General features: G+C 43.4%; 1 protein-coding gene and 1 pseudogene across 1 annotated transcript; one reads left to right on the top strand and one right to left on the bottom strand.

Moving 5' to 3' along the window:
- Nucleotides 1–4,047: 4,047 nt before the first annotated feature.
- Nucleotides 4,048–11,509, bottom strand: LOC120640613 (kinesin-like protein KIN-12A). The gene is made up of 16 exons (XM_039916505.1): nucleotides 11,114–11,509; nucleotides 10,843–11,004; nucleotides 10,130–10,213; nucleotides 9,908–10,030; nucleotides 9,770–9,829; nucleotides 9,625–9,678; nucleotides 9,447–9,542; nucleotides 8,931–9,026; nucleotides 8,026–8,171; nucleotides 7,044–7,196; nucleotides 6,819–6,948; nucleotides 6,014–6,715; nucleotides 5,840–5,938; nucleotides 5,615–5,767; nucleotides 4,799–5,515; nucleotides 4,048–4,586 (listed from the first exon to the last, which is right to left on the bottom strand). The coding sequence occupies exons 1-16, from the start codon at nucleotides 11,456–11,458 to the stop codon at nucleotides 4,275–4,277; spliced, it is 3,432 nt and encodes a 1,143-aa protein (XP_039772439.1). The 5' UTR covers nucleotides 11,459–11,509; the 3' UTR covers nucleotides 4,048–4,274.
- A 1,262-nt stretch (nucleotides 11,510–12,771) lies between these two features.
- On the top strand, nucleotides 12,772–18,336 carry LOC120640043 (annotated as a pseudogene).
- The last annotated feature ends 8,172 nt before the right edge of the window (nucleotides 18,337–26,508 follow it).

Raw genomic sequence — 26,508 nt, 5'->3', positions numbered from 1 at the left:
CGGCGTCATCGCATCGGCACCCGATTATTTGGCGCCCCCCACTCGCCGTCGTCGTCTCGTCGCTCAGAGTCACATCACGAGTGTCCTGAGTGAGACGACTGAGCAACAAGCTTTGCAGAGGTGATTACGTGGGCAGGGCCCGGAGCGGGGCGGCCACGACTCCGGCGTCATCGCATCGGCACCCGATTATTTGGCGCCCCCCCACTCGCCGTCGTCGTCTCGTCGCTCAGAGTCACATCACAGCTCAGGTTTTGAGGTGTCCAAGTGACGAGACGGCTCGTGCAGCAGACGAGGTACGAGCCTGTTGATGGTTGATCTGCTTGGCTTTTGGGGAACAAGCGGTTCCTTTAGAAGTTCTCCATGCATCCGGGCCCCCTGTGCTTTGCCAAATGCCAACCATATCCGACCAAGAAAAGTGACAGGAGCTTTTGCCGACTAGGAAACCAACTTGCAGTTCTGCTTCTTCTCAAAAAAAAAAAAAGGTGAGCAGTAGAAAGAGTTTACCAGGAACAGAGCATAAATTCGTCAAAAAGAGTGGCCGGTCAGCCACGAAGCTTTAGAAAATGAGCACTCCAGCCGGCGTGAAGATTCATCAGGCTGGTTCATCACATGCTGCCAGGACCAGGAAACAGTTCCACCACCACACCAGAAAACGGGAAGGGGGTTAATGTGAGAACCGCCCAATTTGCACTCGGTTTAAGTGAAAATTATTGATTAATCTATTAAGATGAGAGTTAACACATGTCCGTCTCTCGACATGCCACATGTTAATCCATATCTTAGAGGCACTTAATCAACATAATTCACCTAAAACGACCGCAAATCCAGTAGTCCCGGTACATGTTTGCCACATGACTAGGATTAAGCACACGTACCGTTATACAAGCACGTACATTGCCGATGATCCACAAAGAGCAGTTTTACATATTTAATATTACAAGTTCGATATAGGTGGGTTCAAACTTTCTTTACAAGCCTTGGGCTCACGAAAGACATATTAAATCGAAACTTAAAGTTTATTGTATTTACATACTCTCACGGAGTTCGGTTACGATAAAAACATATTTAAGATGACGGTATCTTGCTCAAGGACACCATCACAGCCACAACGACCTACTCCTTCCCCGCATTTGGATCAGCGGGGTAGAAGTGGCCGAACACCAACTAGGTTTAGAAAGCAACCTGAGTACAAAAGGTACTCGCAAGACTTACGCGATTAAATAAGCAAGGATTATGCAAAGGCTCAAATGAAAGCTTTAGGGTTAAGTAATTATTGCATAGTAAGAGCTCTCTAAACTATCACCTAGCAAGATTAATTATTCTTGCCCAAACCCCAAAAGTTTTAGTTGATTAAGAGCATAATATATGAATGATCATAAAGGTAACAAGAACCATTTCCATCACAACCGGATTTCTACGAAGAGTTCATGGGATAATGAGTTTGCTCATAACCGAGAGCGCGGCAATTCGAATTGATTAAAACCTTGCAAAGGTGTACTACTTTACCCACACGACGCGAGGACCATGCGGCTTACCCAACCGATCACGTCGGGCAAGGGGGTACTCACGTCAACCGTTCCCAACAAGGCTCGATCATTGAACTTCACACCTAGCTTACGCGTGGAGTAACTTAGGTCCACCGGGGACACCTCTAAACTTTCCTACACATAGGTCCACCGGGGACACCCCTAAGCCTCCCTGCATAGCCCTTGGCCACGTATCTAGGACTGCACATCAATGATCAAGTCAAAGAAGGTAATTGGCTCATCCATACCATTATTTGGATATGTGGTAGCACGAAAAGTTGCTCAAAACCAACGTCATCCACGGACGGTCCTTAATCGGTCCAAGCGAACTATGCCCGTGTGACTTCATTCTCTAGGCCCTACCATTCCGCTCAAACCTCGATACTACCATACATTTACCACCAAGCCGAACCAGTGCGATCAAGGGTAACCGGTAAGTGTAATACTCCAAACTATTCTTTCTAGTAAGTAATATGAGTATTCTAAGTAGAACTAAGCATATGGTCAATTTAAGTTATTAACTAACTAATATGTGGCAAGGACATGGTTAAACACTTCAAGGAAGGACAATGCATCAAAGTAGGTATAAATATGCAGTACGTACATATCCTAATATATAACCCCACAATACCCAAGTGAGATAACTAAACTAATCAAATTAAATAGGCACAAGGGATTATGGTTAGCTGCTTGGCTTGGTTAACTTCTGACTCGACCACGAACGGGACTCCAGATTCAGGCTCGATGGACTCGGCAGGCTCAATGGGTTCGACCTCCGACGATTTGGTCACTATAATGCATGTATGAGATGCATGTATTAGTATGATGCGGTGACATGAAAATAACATGCTATGAATGAAACATGGATGAAATACTATGCAAAGGCACATGAACGTAACACATGCGATGATGCACAAACGTAATACTAATGAACATGCGAGCAACGAACTAGAGCGAGAATTAAGAAAAGAATTACTACAGCAAGCATAACTCACAAATTAAATTGAGCATGCAGAGGACATTACAAGGAACTCATAAAAATTGGATTTGCAGTAAAAACATTTTTCTATAATTAATCATAAATATATTAATTTTTAGCTACTCTAAACAAGATAAATCAGAAAAGACATGCAAACTTAACCAAACAAATTATCATAGATAATAGGCATGAATACAAAACTAACAAAACTGGTTTCACCATTTTATCCTTTTTCTACAAATTACTGTGTATTTTTAAAATTTACAGCCACTTAAAATAATATTTAAACTAGAGCAAAAACTATTTATAAACTAAAGATCAACCTGTAAGAAAAGTTGTATATCGTAGAACAAGAAATCCAACAAATTTTAGTTTGCATTTTTCTGATTTTTTTATGATTTACTATGATTTTCCAAAGTTTCAGCCGATTTATTGCAAAAGAACCCTTCGCAGCACTATTCATTTGAGTCACAGAGTTCGCAAAAAGGCCCTTGCATTTCTTTCTATTGTTGCCTGGGGTCCTCCACGTGATTTTTGGAATAGAGGAGGCTCAGGGAGCTCGATTCCGGCAATGGGGTGGCTTGCCGGCGGCGAGGGAGGGGTGGGGGAGCATGAGGGACACGAGAGCTACTTGTGGGTGATCTCGGTTGATGCCGGGGTGGCCGGAGAAGGGCCGGCGACGGGAGCAGCACCTCGGCGGCGGTGGTGGCGGCGTGCGGCGGCGCTCCGGTGAGTGGTCGACGACAGGGCGGCCATGGGAGGGTTCAGCAGGGCCGGGCGGAGTGGAGGCGCGTGCGCGTGGCTTGCGGCGAGCAGCAGCATGCCGGCGGCGGCATGGCTCGGGAACGAGCACGGAAACAACGGGAACGTGTAAGAACGAGGAGAGCACGAGCATCGGTGAGTTGATGGGAGTCGATTTCTATACCTAGGTTGGATGGAGAAGGAACAGAGGTAGGACTTCGACGGTGAGGGGCGGAACTACTGTTCATGGTGGTCTGGAGATTCGATTCCTGTTCGATTGGGCCGAGGAGTTCGGCTGGGGTTTTGGGAAGCTGGAGGAGGTGGTGGGGGAGGCTTGGGTGCGAGGGTTTGGACTGGGAGGTCGTGGAGACGTCGAATCGGCCAGAGGCTAGGAGGCCCTCCATGGCTCTGTTCGACCTCTGAGTAGAGGAGGAAGAAGAAGAGCGAAGGGAGGAAGAAGAGGGGCGCGTGTGGGAGAGAGCAGTGGGCGGCTCGGGATAGAGACGAGGACGGCATGGGCGAGCAGCGGAGTGATGCAGCACGGCACGGCAGCGAGCCGATGCTCGCCGCACATCGAGCACGCATAAAGACCGCTCAACATTGTTCACCCGGTTTGAAATTTTTAAACTTAATTAGCATGTGCTCTAAGCACCTGGGTTTTACAGTTAAGAGTTTCTGACCTGCTATTGGTGCCAGAGAATAGTAGCTGCATCGTGCATGACATCCTGGCGAGACACCTAACCACGACCAACCAATACCTTGTCCTGACCCAACAACTTGAGATTTATTTGCAAGGATACATCAATAGAACATCGGTGTCGCCGCTTTTAATGTAAAAAAAATGTCCATCTAGATTTACAAGACAGGATACAACGTTGTCGAGGATCTGAAATAATCCGCGTGCACCTCACAAGACGGTGTGGAGGCACCGCCATCCTTTCCCTTCTCTGCTTACCAGGTGTACAAAATTACACTACCGCCACTTCAATGGTACAAAATAGGACCGAATGAAATTAAACCACGCGTTGTCAGATGTTACACTTGTCGTATCCGGAGAACCACGAGTTCAGGTCCGTGCTCTTGGAGACCTCAAATGATCCGCCTTGTTGCAAGGTGTTGAATTCCTCCTTCCATTGCTGGCCCCTCGGGCTACCAGCAGTGTCATACCTAGGAGCCTGAAAGGGCTCTTCTGGCTGTACAGCGACATCCTTGCACTGAGACTGAGAAGACTCTGTGAGACGCTGGTTTAGAGCCAGGATTTCCTGATCGTAGTTCTTTTTCAAGTTGTCAATCTCTTGATAAGCTTTCTCCGTCTCCTGCTCTGCCACCAATGCCCGCTTCTGCGACAAACAAAGGCAAATCATGTATTACTTTTTACTCAAACTGAAGAATCCATGATTAAGTTACTAGGCTGACAAAATACTGTGAGCATAGACAATTACATATTTTCACCCTAAAGTCAGAAGTTCTGTTGTATTACCACGTTCCGAGCATCCTACCTACTCTTTTATCTGTCAAATGTAAAGTCTCAGCAAATGTCAGAAAGCCATACCTTGGCTAGTGCTTCAGCTTCCTCTGCGTCCTTCAATCGTACAAGTAATTCACCAGCTGCTTGAACAGCTTCGGCAGTATCCCTTAGCTGGCCCTGAAGGCCTTCATTTTGTGCTTTTAGAACTGATATTTCAGCTGCAAGGGCGTTGATGAACCGCAATTCGGAACCTTTGATACCAGCTTTTTCTGCTCTCGCCTTCACATCCTCAACACCTTCACGCATCCTCCTATGCAGCGCAAGCAAACGGAAATGGTTCTCTTGGAGATCAGCATACTGTTCCAGGTGTCTCGCAGCTCCCTGAATTGCTGTTTGTACTGCCTCCTTCAGTTCCTCTGAGCATTTCTTTTCAGATTCCAATTCTGACTGCAACTTTCCAACAAGGGACTTAGTTGCTTCAAGTTCAACCCTAAGCTCTTCTGTGAGTGTAATCCATTTACTCTCAGCTTCAGTCCAATCTGGAGCGTCCCCAACATCAGTATCTCCATCCTTGTCTTTTGTGCCAGGCCCAGAAAATGGCAGTGGAGGCCAGAGTTTACGAATTGATGATGATGATGAAAGCATATAATGCAACTGATTTTTCAGATCCTGTATCTCCTCCTGTAGAACATCTTTCTCATCCCCAGAGTTTCTGAACATGTCCAATTGCTCCTGGAGTCTCTTTACCTCTATTTCAGCACGCAAAACATCCGGATGGTTTTCATATTTCTTTTGGAGGATCTGCATTCGTTAGTATAACATAATAGCTAATAAGTAAATGCAGGCTTCAACAAGAAATATAGTAACATAAGTACAGTGGGAATGGAAAATTCATGCTACCTTATGCTCATTCAAAAGTGATAAATACTCTTCATTCATGAATTCTTCGGTTGGTAAAGTTCCATCCATGAGACTCTCAAGCCTAGCAATTTTTCCTTCCAGTGTTTGAGCAATTACAGCATTACATTCACGTTCATGCTTATATTGTTGCACCTGCAAAACCAGAATGATTAACACAGAGGAACATATAGTTTTCTTGTTTTATGTCTAGAGAAGAATACCGACCAGACGATTGAGCTGTTGAATTTCTGCAGCTTGCTTAGCACACTGTTCATCGCGCGCCATCTCTCTCCTGATAGCTCCAGCCAAAACCTTTTCCACAGCCTATATGGACATGAGATATGCATGAGTGCTTTACGCCAAACTTAACTGAATCAAACTTCTTTTTCTTGAACTTACTTTCAGAAAGTGTTGCTGCTTTTGGTCATCAGCTGGTACTGCTCCATCAGCTGGTACTAATTGTAGGTCCCTAGAAGCACTGGGATCCCTACTCTCATTTGCAGAAGCTTCAAGTAGACAACTAGGAATCAGAGCTAGAGGGTTATCTCTGGCTTCAGATTCTTCAGGATCTGTCTGAATTGCAACATCAACCTTGCAAGGCTGAATATCCATGATTCTAGCATTTAACCCAACCGATGCTCTCCTCCATGCACTATTGTTTTGGTGACTTTCAATGACTTGAAGTCCCCTCTGTATACTGGCAGCAAGGTTTAACTTGCACTTTCCATCTCCAACATCAGTGCCACCGCTAAATTTATTAGCATCACAGCAGGACCTTTTTGTTGATATCAAATTCTTATCCCCATCAAGAGCTTCAACATGTGAAGTGCCAGCACATATATCCATCGAAGCTTGTAGACTTTTAGACCCATTACCTTTAATAGGAGATACTGCCGTATTATCATGATTGTAGGGCTTCTCAACATCATTCTCATCAATTTCCATTTCCTCATCACTATCTTCTTTGATAGCTTGGAATGTTGTAGGACGACCCAAGCTCATTTTCAGCAGATGCAAACTGCGCCTTGCATTCCATCCAGAAGCAAAGCTGCCATTGTTTCCTTCTAAGCCTCCATTAGACTTCATACGGTGAAGTTCGTCCTACAGTGTAGGATATAGAAAATAAGATACTATTGATAAAACTTGAATCAACATAGCAAAACATTGTAGAGAAACTTGGTTGTCAGATGATACACAATCATACCTTCAGCCGCCTGATTTGCTCACGCAGCGCATTTACATCCTCAACTTTTTCTTCATTAACTACAGCATTGTTTTTTATAGCTTTTGCACGTTGAGCAAATCTGAGTGTACTTAAAGTTTCACTCTTACAGCTAAATAAGAACAAAGAACATCGAGTGAGGAACCAAGTAACCAACAGTAGCTGGCCAGAAGAATTAAACAAATTGCTGGTCGGCTCAGAAAGTACCTTTGGGATGGTGAAACAGCGCAAATCATTGCAAGTTTTGCATTACCTCCTAGGGATTCTTGTAATAGAAATGTGAGCTTGGAGTCACGATATGGAACATGGTGCCTTTGTTTTCCAGATTGTGATATTTCTGCTAGTATATTAATCAAGTTTCTGCAGTGACCAAAAACATAGTTGTATCAGAACCTTGAGAATCACAACTATATCCAATTGCTGTATGTGAACAGGGTAAAAAACAATGATAGAGGTGTTAGTCCCCGAGTCACCTTTTTTTTTCCTCCAAAACCATTACTTTGTTTTCCTAAACCAACAATAAATATAATATCGTGTTGAAAAAAAACTATAAATATAATTTGTGTTCTCAAAAGTAGCCTGCTCTTGATTTTAACCTCATATTTTGATTTTTGTTGTGCCAAAACTTTCTATATGCTGCTTAAAGTTAAATTGATTATCTGGTAGACTGGTACAGATCTTAATTTCTGTGCCAAGAACTAAAAAGTATGAAATATAGATAGAAAGAATAGTATATAACAAATAAAAATAAAACTAATATATTACAAAAAAATAACAGATCATCAAGAGGTTAGCAATCAGAGCTATACATGTTGGGTAGCAACAATACTGGTTTTATCCCATAAACAACAGTGAGGACAACTATAGAATCGCAGAAAACACAACTAGAAACAAACAATTTCTTTTACAAAAAAAATCTCAAACCGTGACACCCACCATGAAAACATCGGAATCAAGAGACTGTTCCTCTAATATCAAATTTGGCAATAATTATATGCAGAACAGAACTGATGCTAGGCAAAACAGCCACTCATATTTGCCAACTGATGCAGTCATTAAATAACTCGAGAAGTTTCTATGCAGTCTCTGACCATCATGCTGTGCAGTAAAACCATATGCATTTATCCGAGTTCAGCTATTAGCCAATGTCTTGAGAATTCAGCAAAAAAACCTTGCAAAAGAACCTTACCCGAGCTGTGAAAGTGAACGATTTATATTTCCAGATTCTTTTAGTCGATCACCAGCTGCGTGCGTTAGTTTTTGCCGCTCTGATCCAGCAAGATCTACCAAGTTTATCCTGCTTGATCTTGTGCTGCTTGAGCCATCCTCTGGATTCTATAGAACAATAGCAAGCAAAAGTAAATAAATAATAGACACATCTAAAATGAATCCAACAAAGATCTTAGACAGCAACTAGTGACTCAAACAACAGAAACATTTTCAATGTATTCATATAAGCAAATCAAACATGGATTTCCTTAACATAAACCTTGTTTCTATCAGTACATGGACATCTACAAGTTTTTAAAGCTGCATATTGCATGGTCAAACAGCAGGAACAAAAAAAAAATGAAAATACAATAAAAATATATTGTGCTTCAAGAAGTCATGGTAATTCTCCTATGCATAGGAGCCAAAAGAGATTGCAAGGATTCAGCATAGTAATTTCATTATCATATGTTTCAGAACACATTTTAAAGAACATCATAGCATTCCATATATGAAACAACAGAATGTGATTCAATAAATTAAATCTGCAAGAGAGCCTCTGGTTGGTATACAAAATCAAACATAAAAATACATTCACAGTCCACACAAGCAAATCTAGTTGTCCTGTGCTTTTGTAAGAATGGAAAGAACTAGAATAAATCTCGTGTAAAGCAATGACCAGAACTCAAAAGAACAATCAGCTTGAAGAAAGTCGAAAAGATAGAGCATCATTATCAAAAGCTCAAGAACACTTACTAAAGGTAAAATAAATGAAAACAGTACAATTATATTTTTGCCAATTAACAAGTGCTCACATAAGTTCAAGATAGGGACTGGCATGATTAATAAATATAAAGTTTTACTGAGCCAAAATTTTATAGATACCTTAGATTCGGACTTAATGACACACGTGAAAACACAATGCGAGCGCGAGCTATCGGCATTTGCACTTGTTGCCCCTGTCCTTCGATTTGCCAGGCCCTGCGTCAATTGTAACAAATATGTTCAACACAAATTAAAAAAATAGTCTGTATTTGCAGATCTGTAGAGCTTACAGAAATATATCATTTTTTAATGAAGCAGCAATCTGTGTTGTGATCAAATTTTGCAGAACTAAGTGTGATGCAGACATACAGTTTGTATACATCAAGTGGTCTTAGAGGTGCCATTAAAATCTTCCATGGCAGTACAGCTATGTTCAATGACAGATGGAACTCAGGTAAATTTTCTCCCTTTTAAAATAGTACAGAATGATCGTGCTCAGTATTTCTACTTGTCAAGGGATAATTATTATGTACCACCGAGAGTGTTATGTACTAAACAAGACATCACAGAAATTAGGTTCAATGCCATCACAACAAATAATGGGGATGGAATATATGTCAATATTGAGGTACACACCTTCACCAACAACTGAGTTACGTCCTTCATAGTGAAAACATATTGCTTTGTCAATGATTCAACATAAACACAGGCAGTTCTGACATCCTCTCTAATCTGCAAAGGAATAGGTCATATTAGCAAAATGAGTAAAGGATTTTGTGTTATGCTACTATACTTAGCCATTCGTTTTTTTCACCTGAAGATTCTTCTGCGTGGGATCTAGCAAATCAGTTATCTGTTCATTGTAGATCTGTGCATTTAATAAAAAAACTGGATCACGTTTTCTGAGCAAAACACAAGAATGGATACAATATGTTCTAGGGACTAAGAACAGAAATTGCCTCAAGAAAGGAGCAGACACAATTGTAAGTTAGCTCTTTATCTGCATGTTTAACTTGTTCCTGCAATAGGACAGCAAGTTTCAGCTTCAACTCAGAGAAATTCTTGAAAGGAAAAAAGAAGAAAAAAAATCACATTACTTCTTTAATGCGGGAGAATAACTGCTCAAATACACGGGGGGTCAGCCCCCTCTCACTGCTCACTGAATCTTCTGAAAGCGCAGACAGAGGCCCCCACATAGTGTAGGTTTTTCCGCTGCCAGTCTTTTAAAGTGACAAAATAAGAATGAGGGTGCATCAGTCAATTTATTTCCAGATCCCAGACATAATTTGATTTAGATGTTCAACTGAAGATAAAATCACCTGTCCGTAGGCAAATATTGAGCTGTTGAAACCCGATAAGCAATTCTCAACAAGTGGCAGCCCAACAAGGTTAAATATATCCTCCTATAAAAGAATATCCATATTAAACACATATGGACTTAAACCATCACAACACCAAACAGTGATTGTACAATTAAACAACAAATTAGAAGAACTATATAGTGAAACGACCAAAGATAAAGAGAAATTTAATTAACTTAATAAGGAATCAAACAGCAGTTTTGTCCTCTCAAGAACAAAATCCAGTAAGTGTACACAATTCTGTCGATGTTGCATACTCAGAACGAATCTAGCTCCTAAGCAAAATTGCTGCACGATTAAAGAATTCACTGCAGTGATAACGAATATTAGCTACGTGTGTGAAAAGCAAAGAGAACTCAACCCTGGCCTCTGCCAAATCATACCACGGTCATGCTATGATCACCAATGCAGAAAAACTTCCTGGTTACTGATCCACAAATGTAAACATTGTCTCGGAAATGTACTGGTAACACCATACCAGTGCCATCTCTCTCAAAACGTACTCTCAGACATAAGCAGCAGCGGATATCAAATCATTTACCAGTCACCACAACCATTTATACATCTACGTTCCTCATTGAAATAACCCGAAAATTGAGCTGATCCCTACAGTGTCCACCGAATCCCCAAGCTAGGAGAAATTACCCCCAAAAATTTCACCCCAGCCTCACCTGCGTGGAGACCGCGTCAGCGACGGCATCGAACGTGAAGTCCTGCCCCTGGATCGCGACCGAGTTGACCGCCGTCTTGCGCACGCAGGCCTCCGGGCCCCGCCCATCCTCTCCCGCCTCCTCCTCGTCGACCCGGCACGGCGGCCGTATCCTCACCACCACCTGCGACCCAAACAACAGCGAAACCGGCAGAGCCAGCACCCGTCAAGCCAGATCTGACGCGCCCCCCAACACCGGATCCCTGGAGCCACCCACGAAACCCTAGCCGTACCTGGACGCCGGAATCCGGCGCGGGCGCGGCGTCGTGCGGCGGGGCCGCCGCGGAGGAGACGTCGAGCTTCCTCTTGAGCGGGTTCGAGGACGGCGGGCGCGGGGGGCGGTTGCGGGCGGAGAGCGGCTTGAGGGCGGAGGACGGGGAGCGGAACGGGTCCGGGCCGTGGTGGTGCGCCGGGGAGGAGTAGGAGGAAGGGTCGACGTTCTCCTTGGGGAGGCGGCGCCGCGGCGTGGTCTCGCCTCCGCCCCCGCCCCCGCCCCCGCCCCCGCCGCCGGAGAAGGAGGGCGGCGGCGGGGTGGTGGGGTGGCGCGCTTGCCGCGAGAAGAGGGAGAGGGACCGCATGGCTGCGGTGGCCGTGGCCGGAGAGAGAGAGAGAGAGAGAGAGAGAGAGAGAGAGAGACGTTGGGGGAGGAGAGGGGGAGTGGATTTGAAATTTTTCGAACGGCTCGGGCGGAGAGGGAGCCCGGGGTGGGGAAGGATGGATGGGTCCGCTCGGCCGATGGGATCTGGCCTCGGGCCCGGTGTCTGCCTGCAAGGTGGGGTGGGGCGGGGCGGAGTGGCCAGACCAGTCAACGGGGCCGGCTGGGCGAATGAGCGAGCGCCGTGTGTGGGGCCGACATGGGCTTACTGACGTCAGGTGCGCTGTCTTTTTTTTATTGTGTCTGTGCGTTTTCCATTCGAGAGTGAGCGAGGTTTTTTTTAAAAAAAAACAGAGAGTGAGCGAGGGGATTGATCAGGTTTGGCATTTTTTTAACCGAAACATCACGTTTGACTTGCCCATACATACTACTTTCGTTTAAATTGTAGTTCAATTGACTTTTTTGACCCAAAATTTGACCGCTCGTCTTATTCAAAAAAAATATGTGCAAGCATTGTCAAATTTAAGTTATTTTTGAAAATCTTGTATTGATAAAGCAACCCACAACAAACGAAGTGATATTTTGCATAAATTTTTGAATAAAATGAGTGGTCAAATTTTGGATTAAAAAAAGTCAAACGATGTATAATTTGAAACAGGGAGAGTAGTTTCTTACTATTTTGATCCACATTAAGTTAAAAATCCTGCCTTAATTTTCTATGCGCAACATTTTATCAGTTTTTATTTTTCCTTTTTGGTGGTTAACCATCAGAGCTCACTTTACCGTAGATTTTTTTTGTTCTTACCCTTGCGTTGTGGTGCAACTATTATTTTGCCCTTATTATTTTAACTTTGTTATTTTACCCTTTATTTTCACAAGTTATTGCAATTTTATGCTTAGTTTTGCATATTTACCTTTGTTTTGACCGTTGACTCGGATAAAATCACAATGACTTGTGAATAGTGAATAGTAAAATTACAAAGGAAGTTAGAAAATAAGGGCAAAATTATAATTACACTTCAAAGAAGAGGTAAGAAACACCAATATCCCAGATATTACACCTCTCATTTAGGTGCCCATTCATTAGATTCTCGCAGCATTGTCAATACACTTGTGTTTAATCTTCCTAATGAATTGAATTTATTCTAATGCATGTCTGTTTAAAGGTACCTAAGCCATTGTGGATTAGGCTGAGCCATGTCTGTGGTCAACACCGCCAGAATGAATATAAGAACTAATAAAATTACATATGCGTTGCATGAGATTTTCTAAAATCCAATGAGTAGCCATACCGCAATGTTGAATAGAATTAAATTGTTGGATCAAGTATTCATAATTGTTTAGTGGACAACTGGGAATATCATGACAGATTAGTATTTAGGAAAAATAGAAAAACAATAGTAATTTGGTGTACCTTCTTGCCCTCGTGGGCTCCCGCTGGTGGGTTGTCCAGAGGCTGTGTTGCCAGAGTGAAATGTACCCACCACACAACTTAGTAAGAAGGTACAGATTAGTCTAACAACTTGTAAACTGCTTAATTTAGTGCGATAACTTGGCAAGTGAGTGCAAATTGGTCTAACACCTTGTAAACTACTCAATTTGGTGCAACAACTTGACAAATTGGTATGTTGGCACAATGTATATGATCATGATAGGCGGTGACCAGTCAAGGGGGAGGGTATAGGGATGGTGTTCACCAGAGGGGGTAAGCCACAATGTTGCACAAAGAAAGACCATGCAAATTTAGCTCGGTCTAGCAACTCCAACAGCCTCTCTATTTCCATTCTAATTGTTAGAAATAGAGATTTTGATTAAAAAAATACCCTCCAAGAGCTTCTATAAGTGGTTATCTAAATATAGTCATAATCTATTCTGAATTTTTCGCTAGCCAAAGATAGATAGCAAAAATGGCTCTCTAGAGTGTAAGCATGATATAGAAAAGCTGTTGGAGAATGAACATGTATAAAAAATGATTTTATGTAGATGACTCTCCAAATGATGATTTAACGCTTGGTTGAACTTATAGTCCTACAGTTTTAAGTTGAAATTTTGCAAGCTGATAGCAGACATCATTACATGTGTTTTAATATATAGGGTATAATTTTTCTATAATTATTTTGATATGATAGAAATTGAATAATAAATTGAACATTATAAATTTCTAAAGTGAAGGGCTACTCTGAGTCATGTACTCAACTAAAACACGTATTTGTAGCGTTAAACTGGCCACCACGAACCTCACAAGAAATGCATATGCCACAAACCAGTCGTTAACCCTAGAGCTTAACATGCCAAGACGTATTTTGCTAAGGTGAATACATTTGGACCATAGATGCACCAATTTGTCAAGTTGTTGCACTAAATTAAGGGGTTGTTGTACGACCAATTTACACCTAGCTGTCAAGTTGTATCCTGGATGCAATTTACTCTTGAAGTTTATGGCCCCTATTATATACATGATAGATCTCCTATAAAATTAGAAAATTGAAAGCCATATTTCATAATTTCAAAACCATATGGATTTCTGAAGTGCAATTTAGTTCTGACTCATGGACTTATTATTGGGCGTGCCGATGTTGTACAGAACAAATGCGGATCCACAAAATAATGTGGCTGACTTCACTGGATTAGGAAAATATACAACACGACACTCGCGACCTCTCAAAATATAAGCCAGGGAATACGCCGCTATTGTTGGCATGTTGTCCCGTCGTTGAATTCTACAGCTGCTGCCACGGCGCGGTGGCGGCCGGGCTAGCCGCAGCCGTGGAGCTCCTGCGGGACAGCATCCCCATGGTGTCCTGACCGTGTCGGCAGCCGCGCTGTACGCGCGCGCCGTGTCCTCGCGCGTCCGCCCGGGCTTCCCCCGTCTGGCCGCGCTGCTCCCGGCGGCCGCGCTCCTTGCTGCGGCGCCCTTAGCCTTCTCCTCCGCCCCCACCCAGGGCGTGGCCGCCTTCTTCCTCGCGTGTCTCGGCGTCTTCAAGGTCGCGCTCCTCGCGGCCGGCCTCGGGCCGCTCGACCAAGCCCTCCCCGTGCTCCCGTTCCTCTTCACCGCGGCGCTCCCCGTCAAGCTGGTGACCAATAGCGGCGGCGGCGGCAGCGGCATCGGCACCCGCCCCGTCGGCGAAGCAGCGGCGGCGCGCACCCGCGTTCCTCGTTTCGTGCGCGGCGAAGGTCGCCGTCATGGCGGCGCTCCTCCGCGCCTACCGGTTCAAGGACCGGCTGTGTAACGCCCAAGTGTTAATTAATCCTAATTACACTTAACCAAGGTTATTAGTTTCGAGTTAATCCACAAACCGTGAGATAGAAAAGTTTTCCTGTCAGTCTGGGTCCGACCGGTCTGACCGGTAGGAGCAACCGGTCTGACCGGTCTAACCGAAATTTCAATGTTTGGGTCCCACAGCATTTAAACCTCACTCTCTCCCTCTCACCAACTTCCTCAGTGTTCACCCCGACGCCCAGCTCCTCCTCACCCTCTCCCGTGCCCTCTCTCGCCCCAAACCCTAGAGCCCAAAACCTCCCCTCCATTTGATTCCAAGGTCTAGAACGGATCAAATCGGAGTGGGGAAGCTTCATCTCCTCGAGTCCTTCCCTAGGGTGCTGCGGATTCAAGCTCTCCTCGAGGAAAAGCCTCTCTCAAGGTATTTTGCTTGGTATGAGTCGATCTCCTTTTCTAGAAAGTGATAGGTGATATCCTTTGGTCAAAAGCATCCATATGAACCCATGAACTAGTGCCTAGAAGGGTTTTAGAATTTGTGCACGATTTTCGCCGCGTTGTGGATTCTAGGTTTGGTCTGGGTAGGACTGGTCTGATCGGACGGGTGTACCGGTCTGACCGGTAGGGGCCCGGACAGTCCGGCCATTTGTCCGGATACTCCGAGTTCGTGGGGGTTTAGGTATTCCGGGTATGGTTCCGGATTCTCCGGACTTGGTGATCCGGATACTCCGAGTATATGTCCGGGTACTCCGGATTTCGGTCTCAGGGTGCACCTAGGCCGGACCGGTCTGACCGGCTGAGTATACCGGTCTGACCGGTGTTGCAGAGGCTGAGAGGGGTTTAATCAGAGTTGTTGGTACAATTAGTTAGAAATTAAATGGTTAATGATTACTCTTATATTTTTGTAAATCATGCATGCATTCTCTCATGACATGTGCATATACATACGTGTAGTAGCCGCGGCAGGGGAGGTCGTATACGAGGTGGTTGCGGAGCCACCGGAGCCGCAGGGGCAAGCCCCGCAGGAGGAGGTTCGTGGGGAGTCGGCCCAAGGCCTGGCTAACCCCAGTGTGGTGCAGCAGACGCAAGGCAAGCCCCGGTGCATGTCCTACTATTTTAAATATGATTCACTATGTATATGTTTTATCTATTACTTGTGCATTACGTATTAGGAATTGATTGGAACCCTAGCTGCATGATCCCTAGGTTTCCTTGAGTTTTTACTAGTATGTCTAGGTCGATATCGGTGCCAGGCTAAATGAGTCCGGTAGAAGTCGGGTGACTTCGTGTCACCCGCGAGACATAGGAAACTTTAGAAGCCGAGTAATTGCCGGTTACTCGCGAGATACATTATTATCTTTATACTTCAGTATTTGTGAAATGGATTGAAATGGATATGGAGATGTGAGACCGGGCGGGGATGATGTGTAGGTATGGCAGCAGGACAGGGTTCCTGGGTGCCTTAGCCCCGTCTGAGTCGATTAAGGACCGGTTGTTGTGGCAGTGCTGATCGGGGATTGAACTGTACTAACCGCATGCCGGGAGTAGGAGGTAGTCGAAACCGGTAAGCCTAGTACTGCCTCGCTTCGAAAGTACAGAACTTCATCACCACCCCTTAGGGCGAGTCAAGTAGTCGCGGAGAATTGGGATGCATGTATTTACTTTTGGTGGTCTCACGTTGAGCTCGACTGACTATAAGTAGGTGGGGCGGTTCTGTAGTTCGAGGCGGGGAGGGGAAGGGTTGGTGCGTGGGGTCCGACGGGGCTTTTGCGTGCCGTGTTGGTTAGGTCCATCTTGCAAGGTTAAATCGGATCGATTCGCCGTGTCTCGCGGTCATGAGGGCCTTGATCTCTTTGCCGCATCGTAGCAAAAATGTAGAATGTGAGTTAGGTATGTTTATATAAAATATTGAGCTCATTGAATTATTTTGCTTGCATCACCATGACTGCTATAGTGGGTCTATGCAAATATTAGATGAGAGTTAATTTTAAATAGAACCTGAAGCTAAAATAATGAAAGTAAGGAATTACTTTAGTCGCTCTTTCTGCAAAAATAACCATTAGCCAAATGCCGTGCATGTCTAGGTATGTGGGCTATGTTATACCCACTGGTCGGGTAAGCCTTGCTGAGTATTAGAATACTCAGGGTTTGTTGCCATACATTTATTATTACAGGACACCCGGACGTCGACTTCTGCCCCTGTTGTGTCAAATTCATCCGCCGGGATGCAGAGGGGTGGCAGGTCGAGGAGCGAGACCATTAGGTTAGGAGTGAGTCGGGTTGTACACTTGAGGGCAGAGTGTTCAGCCCTTCTGTTTTGCGCAGACCGGTCTGACCGGTGGTGGTTCAGTGGAGTGGTGACCGGTCTGACCGGTTGGATGAACCGGTCTGACCGGTCATGAAAATTCAGAACTGGTGTAAGCTAGGCTAGTTGTAGGATCTTTTCTTTTCGAACTTCAGTCTTATCTATGGTAAGATTTGTAAATTATTTGTATCTATATATTTGAACTCGGCTTGTAAAACTCAATATTTCGTGTCGTGTTCATTCTTGTTTTTTCAAGTAATGTGTCGTGCTTGTACCATCTGCGCGCCGCCTTCGCGTGGGACTACCGGTGTTGTTTCGATCGGGCCGTATGTTGAGAAAGGATCGCCAAATTAAACCGTTAAGCTAATGCGCCCGATGTGTTCAAATAACGGCCATTACGCTTAATTAGAGTTTTAATTTGGCGGTTCCGTCACAGGCTGCCCCTCTACGCGTGCCTGGCGCTGTACGGCGTGCACATGTACTGCTTCTTTGACCTCCTCCTCCCCTGCATCGCGGCCGCCGCCGGCGCGCTGGGCATGGAGGCGGAGCCCCAGTTCGACCGGCCGTACCTGGCGTCGTCGCTGCGGGACTTCTGGGGCGGCGGTGGAACCTCATGGTGCCCGCGGTGCTGCGTCCGTCGGGAGGGCGGCCGGCGTCCTGCCCGCGTTCCTCGTGTCCGGGCTGATGCACGAGGTCCTGGTGTGCTACCTCACCCTGCGCCCGCCCACGGGGGAGATGGCGGCGTTCTTCCTTATCCACGGCGCGTGCTTTGTGGCCGAGGGGTGGTGCGCGGCGAGGGGGTGGCCGCCGGCGCCGCCGCGGCCGGTGGCGACTCTGCTCGTGGTGGCGTTCGTGGCGGGCACTGCGTTCTGGCTGTTCTTCCCGCCTATCAACAGGGACGGAGGGGAGGAGGTGCTGCTGGAGGAGTGGATGGCGGTGGCGGCCTTCGTCGGCGCCGCCGGCCGGAAGCTGTTCCGGTAACGGGGTCAGTTAGGGGACGCTGAGCTCTGTGAGGTTTGTGCCTATTTTAGCGGGGAGGAGAGTGCCCATAATAACAACAAGTATTTTGCTCGCGCCTTGGCGCGCCTAGCCATCATTAGATTAAGGTAGGATGGCATTAATATATATAAATATAGCATTAGCGTGGTATGTCTATATATTAGTAGACATATATAATAGTATAATTATTTCTCATGTGCAATGTACAGCTATATCTTAGTACTGCCTATTATATCTTCCGGCACAGGCAGTGCTGAATGTAAAGTCTTTGGAATGGTTGTCCTACTCCTGATCTGCATTCATTGCAATTTAACTTGAATTAGTGATAACTTGATGTCAATTTAGCTTAGTGCTCTAAGCATTGGCATGGTTTTGCTTTGGTTTTGCTTTGGTCTTGTTTTTCTAGACAAAACCAGGCATTGTATATTCAGATTAGATGGTATACTAAACTGAACTTATACACAATAGCACATATTAATATGAAAATTTCTCAGAACTGAATAGTAATCAAGAGCAGCTAACATTGTTAGCAGATATCATGGATAAATAAAAGCAAGAAGGAAGAGAAGCTTACCAAAATGCAGAGCTTTTAGCTGGAACCATTTTTTCCCTGAAACATCAGTGGCAAGGTGATTAGTCTATGAGCTCGCGTAAATATGCTCACTAATTTTACTCTGCAGACAACAAACTATAATGGTCATCAAGGATTTAAGTAAATTGAAGACACAAACATGAACACATTTTATATGGAAATTTCTCAAACAAAAATAATAAAATAACAGTCCGAATTCTATTTAGCACAGTGAGAACTGTGAGGATGTCATTGTGCTAGAGCAGCGCGCGTACAATTCCTTCCAATTTTATTTGGCATTATCAATTAGTTTGCATTGGTCAATTTAGGTTGGATAAAGGTTGCTGCTGATTCATATGTACTATCAATAGAAAAAAAAAGTTGCCATTGTACATGGAAGCATATTTTGCGAAATCTTTAGCTGGGTATTATCGACATATAAGTCACTGGAATTCTTTGGATGAAACATAGTTACTATTTTTAAATTTGAGTGTTTATCAGTATATGAGGCATTTGGAGCATCCATATTTTTGGTTTCTGGATTTGGAGGAAGCAGGTAGTTGTAAGAGATTGAAGCATGGTAGGTAAGGACAAGGCAAGTTACTGTACACATGGCAAGGACATAAATTTTGCAAGGTACGGAACCTTGCAAAATTTATGTCCTTACCATGTGTGTTATTCTAGAGTGACATGGTTAGTGAATTGAAGTTCCTATGCTACTTCGGGTACAGTAACTTACCTAAGAGATGGCTTCATGAAACTGAACCAACCTTTTTTTTATCCCAAATAATTAAACTTGGCATCGAAAATTCAAGCATAAAGAAAACCTAAAAAGTTCATGAATCTCTTACTGCAGTAGATAAAACTAACCAAAATCCTTATAGAGAGCATGTCACTGCAAAAGGCTTTGAGAACTAATCTTCAATATGATTCAGTTGAGCACTGGTGCAAAAAGGATTTCTAAACCAGAGGATCACAAGAGATCTGGCCAAAAACTACAACTGACGCAGTTTAGCCGCCCTAAATTGGCACCAAGCCTAGAGAAGGCCATCATATGCTATATTATGTCGTGTGCCTATTTCTAAATCCACTTTAACTGAGAATGAACACTAATATTGAATGCCAAAAATTTAAGGATAACCAGGTTCTTGCAAGTTCACAAACAGGTCATTAGATCAAGCATAAAACGTACCTGAAGCAAAGAACTGAAGCTTTCACTAATCACCATTTTAGCAAATGCATTATGCAGCAAAAGTCTGTTCTCGTAAATAGGACCATTAATCTTCAATTCAGATAATAGGAATAAAATAGTAGGTTGGCAATAAAACCAAAGGAATAGACAAAATCGAACAACAATAATTATGCATGAATATCAACTTTCACTGCGTTGAACTCAGAGGTAATCTGATTCGCTGCTCTCAAAGTGATAAATGATTTTGTTGGTGCGCACGGAGGTGCAGTAGAAACCTGTAAATGTACACAGATGATGATAAATGCGGGAGGCAATTACAATAAAAGGCATACATTTACGTGCTAATTAGATAGAATAAATATAACCAAAGAACATCGTATGTACAAAAGAATTCTTCCAATTGAACATGTAGTTGGAATGCTAATACTTTTGTTTCTAAATCATATATTTTACTGAAAATGCAACAACACAGAAAGGTCTATCGAAACCTATGAAAGTGCTTATTTGAACCATAATATTTCATTTTCACCATTCCAGTAAACAATTAATGTAAAAAAGTATTAGTTCAGAGCATTAGTAAACTTTCTTTTGTATTTGATGCAACAGTTTAGGAAGAAATGTCCTCAAAATCATTGTTGTATAGATAGAATAAATATAACCAAATCAGCTGAAAATCGTATCTACAAAATAATTCTTCCGATTGAACATGTAGGTGCAATGCTAATACTTCTGTTTTTAAATCATATATTTTACTGAAAATGCAACAACACAGAAAGGTCCATCGAAACCTATGGAAGTGCTTATTTGAACCATAATATTTCCTTTTCACCATACCACTAAACAATTAATGTAAAAAAGTATTAGTTCAGAGTATTAGTCAAACCTTATCTTGTATTTGATGCAATAGTTTCAGTTTTTCCCTCCCAGAGGAAGAAATGTCCTCGAAATTATTGTTGTTTAAATATCCAATGCACTCTGTTTTAACCCTTTTCATTTTCATATGGAAAGTAACTCTGAATCCAAATGCCTTAAACAAAACTGGGAGTTCATTTAATCAAAAACGAAATACCATTAGTATCCCCTTTGAATGTGTCCTGTTCTGTGCACTTATGGGGGGAAATGTACGAATTTATGTTATTACCTGATCAATTGATAGATTAGTATGATGCAGAGCTCAATAATCTTAGAGGTAAATGCATCTCTGAATGATCATAGCGAAGAGAAATTAGCCAATCCAGATTTCTAATTGTAATTAGCACTAGGAGATCTAAGATTTGTAATTGACCTGTAGAGGAGAAAGAGATGCAACGCATCTGACAGGATTCAACAACATTAGAAGTAAAGAGGGCGCTACATATGTGTACCTGGAAGAGGTCGTGATGAATGGGGTTGAGGGCCCCGAGAGCCCCAAGCTGTGACAGAGGTCATCGACCTCCCCCTCCGTGCTCCCACTGATGCGGAGGTCCGCGCCGGGGGCAACGTCGAGCGAGCGCGAGGGGCGGAGCCCCGTCTACTACTGCTGCTCCATCGAGGACAACGGCAACCACAACGCGTGGTCACGGCTCAGCTGCGTCGGGCTGGCGGCGGCGAGGGAGGTAAGCGGGGGGGGGGGCGAGGGAGTCGGTGGTGCGGCGGGGCTCGGTCTCATCGGCCCGCCGGCGGTGAGGGAGGCAAGCGACGGGCAGGGCGGTGGAGAGTGCGAGGAAGGCGGTGTGGCGGCGAGGCTCGCCCATGGCTCGGACGGCGGGGAACGGCAATGGATCTGAATGCATCGGGTCATCTGCGCCAACGCATCGATATGGTTGCATGCTCCGCAAACTGCCACCCTGCTGCCGCCTCCACAGCATCCGTTTGGTGGCCTTGATGGCGGCTGCGTGGAGCCTGGCGGCGAGCGGAGGAGGTGGACGACGCGGTGACGGAGGGGAGGGAGATGAGCGCCACCGCGGGCGTTGGCCTCCCTCGAAACGTTGCAGCCGCCGTGGCCGTTGCCCTCGCCACCGCCGCGGGCGTCGAGACTGGATCTAGAGGGAGACTGGAGTGGCGTCGGGGAGGTAGAAGAAAACTTCGGAAGCGAGATATTTACCGGTACAAGACCAGGCGGGTGCGGTAAACGTGAGCCGCATGTTCATCATCGGACGGTGTAAAACTTTTTTGCTATCGTGGCCACCTTGGCTGTGCGCGGAGCGGTGCGCAAATGATATATAGAAACTAGCGTAAATTAGTTTCTTCGTCCTAATAAAAGTTCATCTTAGTTTTTGGTCTTTTTCGATTGAACTTGCTTATTTGCTTTAAAATATCATTTTGGTTGTTAGCTCTTCCACTGGTTTGATGAGCTAACCGTGTTAAAAGCTACACAAAAGGACTCTTTTGTTTTTATTAAAGCATCTCCAGCAATACCTCCTACTTTCAGCTCTACTTTCTTGAGTAAGAACTCTTCCGACTTTCAGGGGGCTCTAAATTTAATCCACAACTCCAGCAATTGTCCCTACTTCGTACTCTTATTATCATATGACACATGAGACCCGTGCATTACTGAACCAATTCTTTATTTCTTTCTAATTTTACTAGTAGCGTGCACGTGCGGCACGCACGTGTTTAAAAAATAATATTACAAAAAATTGTAAAAACCTAATTATATGGTGAAATTAAGCAATGAGATTTTAGTATAGTGGTTAAAAATAAAAAATATATTATTTCAAATATCAAAAATACCAAGCTTCGATTATTAATGGTGAGAATTGGGCAATCAGTTGGTTCATCTGTTGATTGCCATTCCGATGATTAGTCAATCATGATTGTGAAACCAACACTATTAAGATATAGCAATTAAGATAACTACACTAATGGATCATGAAAGACGTATTACTACAAACCAGGGTCATATGTACTTCTTCTCATGAAATTATTATTTCTATGGAGCCACGCGTCACCATCCTCGGAGGCAATACCAATATCATTAGTATCACTAAAATTGATACTGGACATCATATTTTCATCCTGAACAGAAGCTAGTATCACTCAAAAAGATATATATATATATATATATATATATATATATATATATATATATATATATATATATATATATATATATATATACTCTGAGTAATATAGAAGAATAAACTACTACAGATATTCAGGCCTTAAAAATAGTATTACCACATGGCAAACTATGTCCAAGATGATTATAATTTTGAGCAAGTGTTGCTTCGGTTGTTATGACAACGGAAGTAGGCGTTGGGGCCAAGCAACGTTCACGCTCTGCATCCATTTTCATAAATTATTTATCTAATTTTACATGACTATAATTCTCAATGTCAGAGTCTTAATTTTATATATGTTTTACCTTTTTGACGTTTATAATTCTCTCTCGCCATTGCACACCTCCTCTCCTTTTCCTCCTCGGGTAAACTGGCGTATTTCTGACGCCTCTTCTGACGAGCTTGTTCAGTAGGATCAATATTTTCTTCACCTGTGTTGAAATGAAAGTAAAATAATAAGTACAAGTAAATTATATATATATATATATATATATATATATATATATATATATATATATAAACAAATGCCACATTCAAACAACATTTTTTTTGAAGGTCACATTCAGAAAATGATCAATGCACTCTTACATATATCATCATAACTGAATCATAAAGTACAAATGCATCTGGAGCTGTAACCACGAGAGCTTAGGAAAAAAGATATACCTTCTACGAATCTGGATTTGGGTAGTTGGCTTGCTGGCTTCTTGGTTACTGCTTTTTTAACTTGCTAGCAGCACGTCTTCGACCAGTCCGCGAAGCCACGGATGTGCAGTGCCGCTGCCGCAAACACACTATCGCACCGGCGGACGAGCCGGGTAGACACCCAGGCGCCGACCGCTGTGTGCCGCCGTGGTGCCGAGCCGGTCAGGAACCGCGCCGGCGCCGCCGATGGCCGAGGCTAAGACATGGAGATTAGCGTCAGGTTGGGGGCGCCGCTATGGCAGGAAGGGAAGCAAATGCAGACTTGATTAGCAGATCGTGCTGGCTACAGGCTGTGGACGAGGCCGACGAGGCCCTGGGGCCTGGACGTCGAGCAGATCGATGGCAGAGTACTTGTCCCTACGACGTGGAGCACAGCGACGCCGCCGAGGCCCTGGACATCGAGCAGTTCGATGGTGGACGTGGAGCAAAATTATTTTCCATGGTGGACATCTAGCTTTCCCTCGTCTCGGTGAAACTATTGGACCCAGCCGCACCCTCCAGACCGCGCCGGAACGCTGCCGCCGGCGAGCAAACTCGCCACCGGTCCCTGCTCGCCGTGGACCGGCCTCCTCCGGCCATCTTCCGTCGAGCCAAGGCCACCCAAAGGTGCGCCTCAGTCTCCTCGCTTTTTTCCCCTGCAGGGTCCCCACCGCCGGCCACTCTCCTCACCGGAAACGGCGCCGCCGTTCCCTCCTCTGTCCGGCTAGGGGCCTACCCGGAGATGAAACCAAAACTCCAGGGGCTAGACTGTAAAAATGACATGAACACTATAGAATCCAAATCAGAGAATTTTGAAAATGCATAGAAATTTTTAGAAAAATCATAAAAATGCAACCCTAAATGTTTTGGAATCCTTGAAACAAGATCTACAAGTTTTGTTACATGCACATCTTCAGAATCTGTCTGCATTTTAATCTAGGAAAAAGATTAGTTTAAATAGGCTATAAATGTTTTAGGAGTTCTACTCAGTAAATTTAGGTGATTTTTAGATGGTAGATACTTTGTGCTATGTCTAGCTTGCTGTAGAATTTTGAGCTCCAGAAAAGGTGTGCAACAAGATGAAACCCTAGTCTTGGCTAGATCTAGTATAATACTTTGTTTTTTATTTCTCGATGTTCTACTATAGATCTGTGCATGAAACTCTTTCTCTGTGTTTAGAATACTATATGAACACCACTGTCCAAGTTTGGTTATTTTCAGATCTGTGTAGCTTGAGTTATGATTTAATCCTTATAAATGACACTATAGTGAGACAAATAGTTGTAGTAGCTGGAAAAAATGTGAAACTTACACTAGTACCTGTTCTTGAGTATATAACCTTGCATGCAAAGTTTGGAAACTAGATCTTGAGTAGAACAGGAGATATTAATTACTTGTGCTATCACTAGAATTTGTTTGTGTATTTTCTTATGGTAGCTATAGTGTGTTTTTATCTATACTCACAACCATTCTAGATGTATGTTGATACTGTACAAATAGGTTGAGCATATTTACTTAACAGAAACTACCTGTAGTATTTATGCTTGTATTTAAATGAGTAAATTCAATACTGAAGTTGTAAATAGTTTTAAATGCTGAAAGTTTTACTGTAGCATGTTCATGCTTAGAGTAGTCTTTGCTAAAAATATGAGACCCATAAACCCTCTAGAACTATCTGTACATTTTAGTCTCGATATATGTGATTTAAATTTGTCGAATTTATTTCTTCTCTTTTAGGCCTAGAAAAATTCTGGAAAATTTACGGTATGTTTAGAATCATGTGTATATTGCTCAAAATGTTGAGCTTCTAAACTATTGTATTTTGTTCTGTATAATTGCATCTTCATTTAAACATATTTTGTTTTGAACAGTTTTTATGTATACATGCTTTACTGTTTTTGTCTGAAATTTTTACTGCAAGTTGCTAACAAGATGTAGTACTTGGTGTAAGTTTTGTAGCTTCAGAAATTGTTCCTAGCTTATGAAGTTAAATAATCAGACAACCTCATGTATATTAACTTGAAATAAAAATCGTCACCCAGTTCATTTTATGAAACAAAGTAAACTCGAAAACTACTCTATAAGCGATTGTCTAGTAAATGAAGTTAACTACGTTCATCACAACCAAGCATGTTATGTTGGATTACAACTCTTTAGTGAAGGAAAGACATGTAAATTGTACCATGTTGTAATAAAATTCGTTTTGCATTCATATAGAAGCTGCCAATCTTGCTGATGGTACCTATGAGTTGGTGCCAACGCACGAGGACACCACCGCTAATGCGCACGTGATTTAAAAAACATAATTAGCCTTTAATTCAAAAATATATTAAATTATATATTATTTAAATTAATATTCAAATTGAAGGGAGTATATTCCCTGCAACTCGTCCTAACTATATAGACTGACTGTATTTGTGAGATGGGTTCGAACTCAGTACAAATTTAGAGGTGCAGAACAAAATGAGCATATGGAGAGATTCATATAAGATAGTACATATGGAGAGATGAACTCTCTGACATATATACATATATATGAAAGCATTGCTGTGTGATATTATATTGTGATCAATAATTGTGTAGCTCTAAAAAAAAGTAGATCCAATCAAGAATGCACATCAGGCAAAAGGCATGGAAAGAATGAATGTTTCCATCAGCACTGCAGGACTGCAGCTTGGTAACATTAAGAGGGTAAGAAACAAAACTGACAAATTTTTCACTAAGAAGTAAGAGCGACCACAGCTCTCTAACAATCATCATGATACTTGATACATACACCTACAAACAACCTTGGCAAAGGAAAAAAAAATCTCTTCCCTCCTGAATTACAGAGAGCTCACGGAGACCCAGATACAGGTCCAGTTCTTATCCCTGATGTCGACCTCCAAGTAGGCTCACCAGTAAGCTGCTTGAGGATCTCATCATGTTTTCCTGCTAGATCTTCAGGAGAGCACAGCGGCCTTCTCACAACTGCTGCACAGCCTCTCACAGGACACCACGTCGGTGCTGGTGAAGTCAGTGAAA

Source organism: Panicum virgatum, chromosome 7K, assembly GCF_016808335.1.
Source record: "Panicum virgatum strain AP13 chromosome 7K, P.virgatum_v5, whole genome shotgun sequence".
NCBI lineage: Eukaryota > Viridiplantae > Streptophyta > Magnoliopsida > Poales > Poaceae > Panicum > Panicum virgatum.
This window is presented reverse-complemented; position numbering and strand designations above follow the sequence as displayed.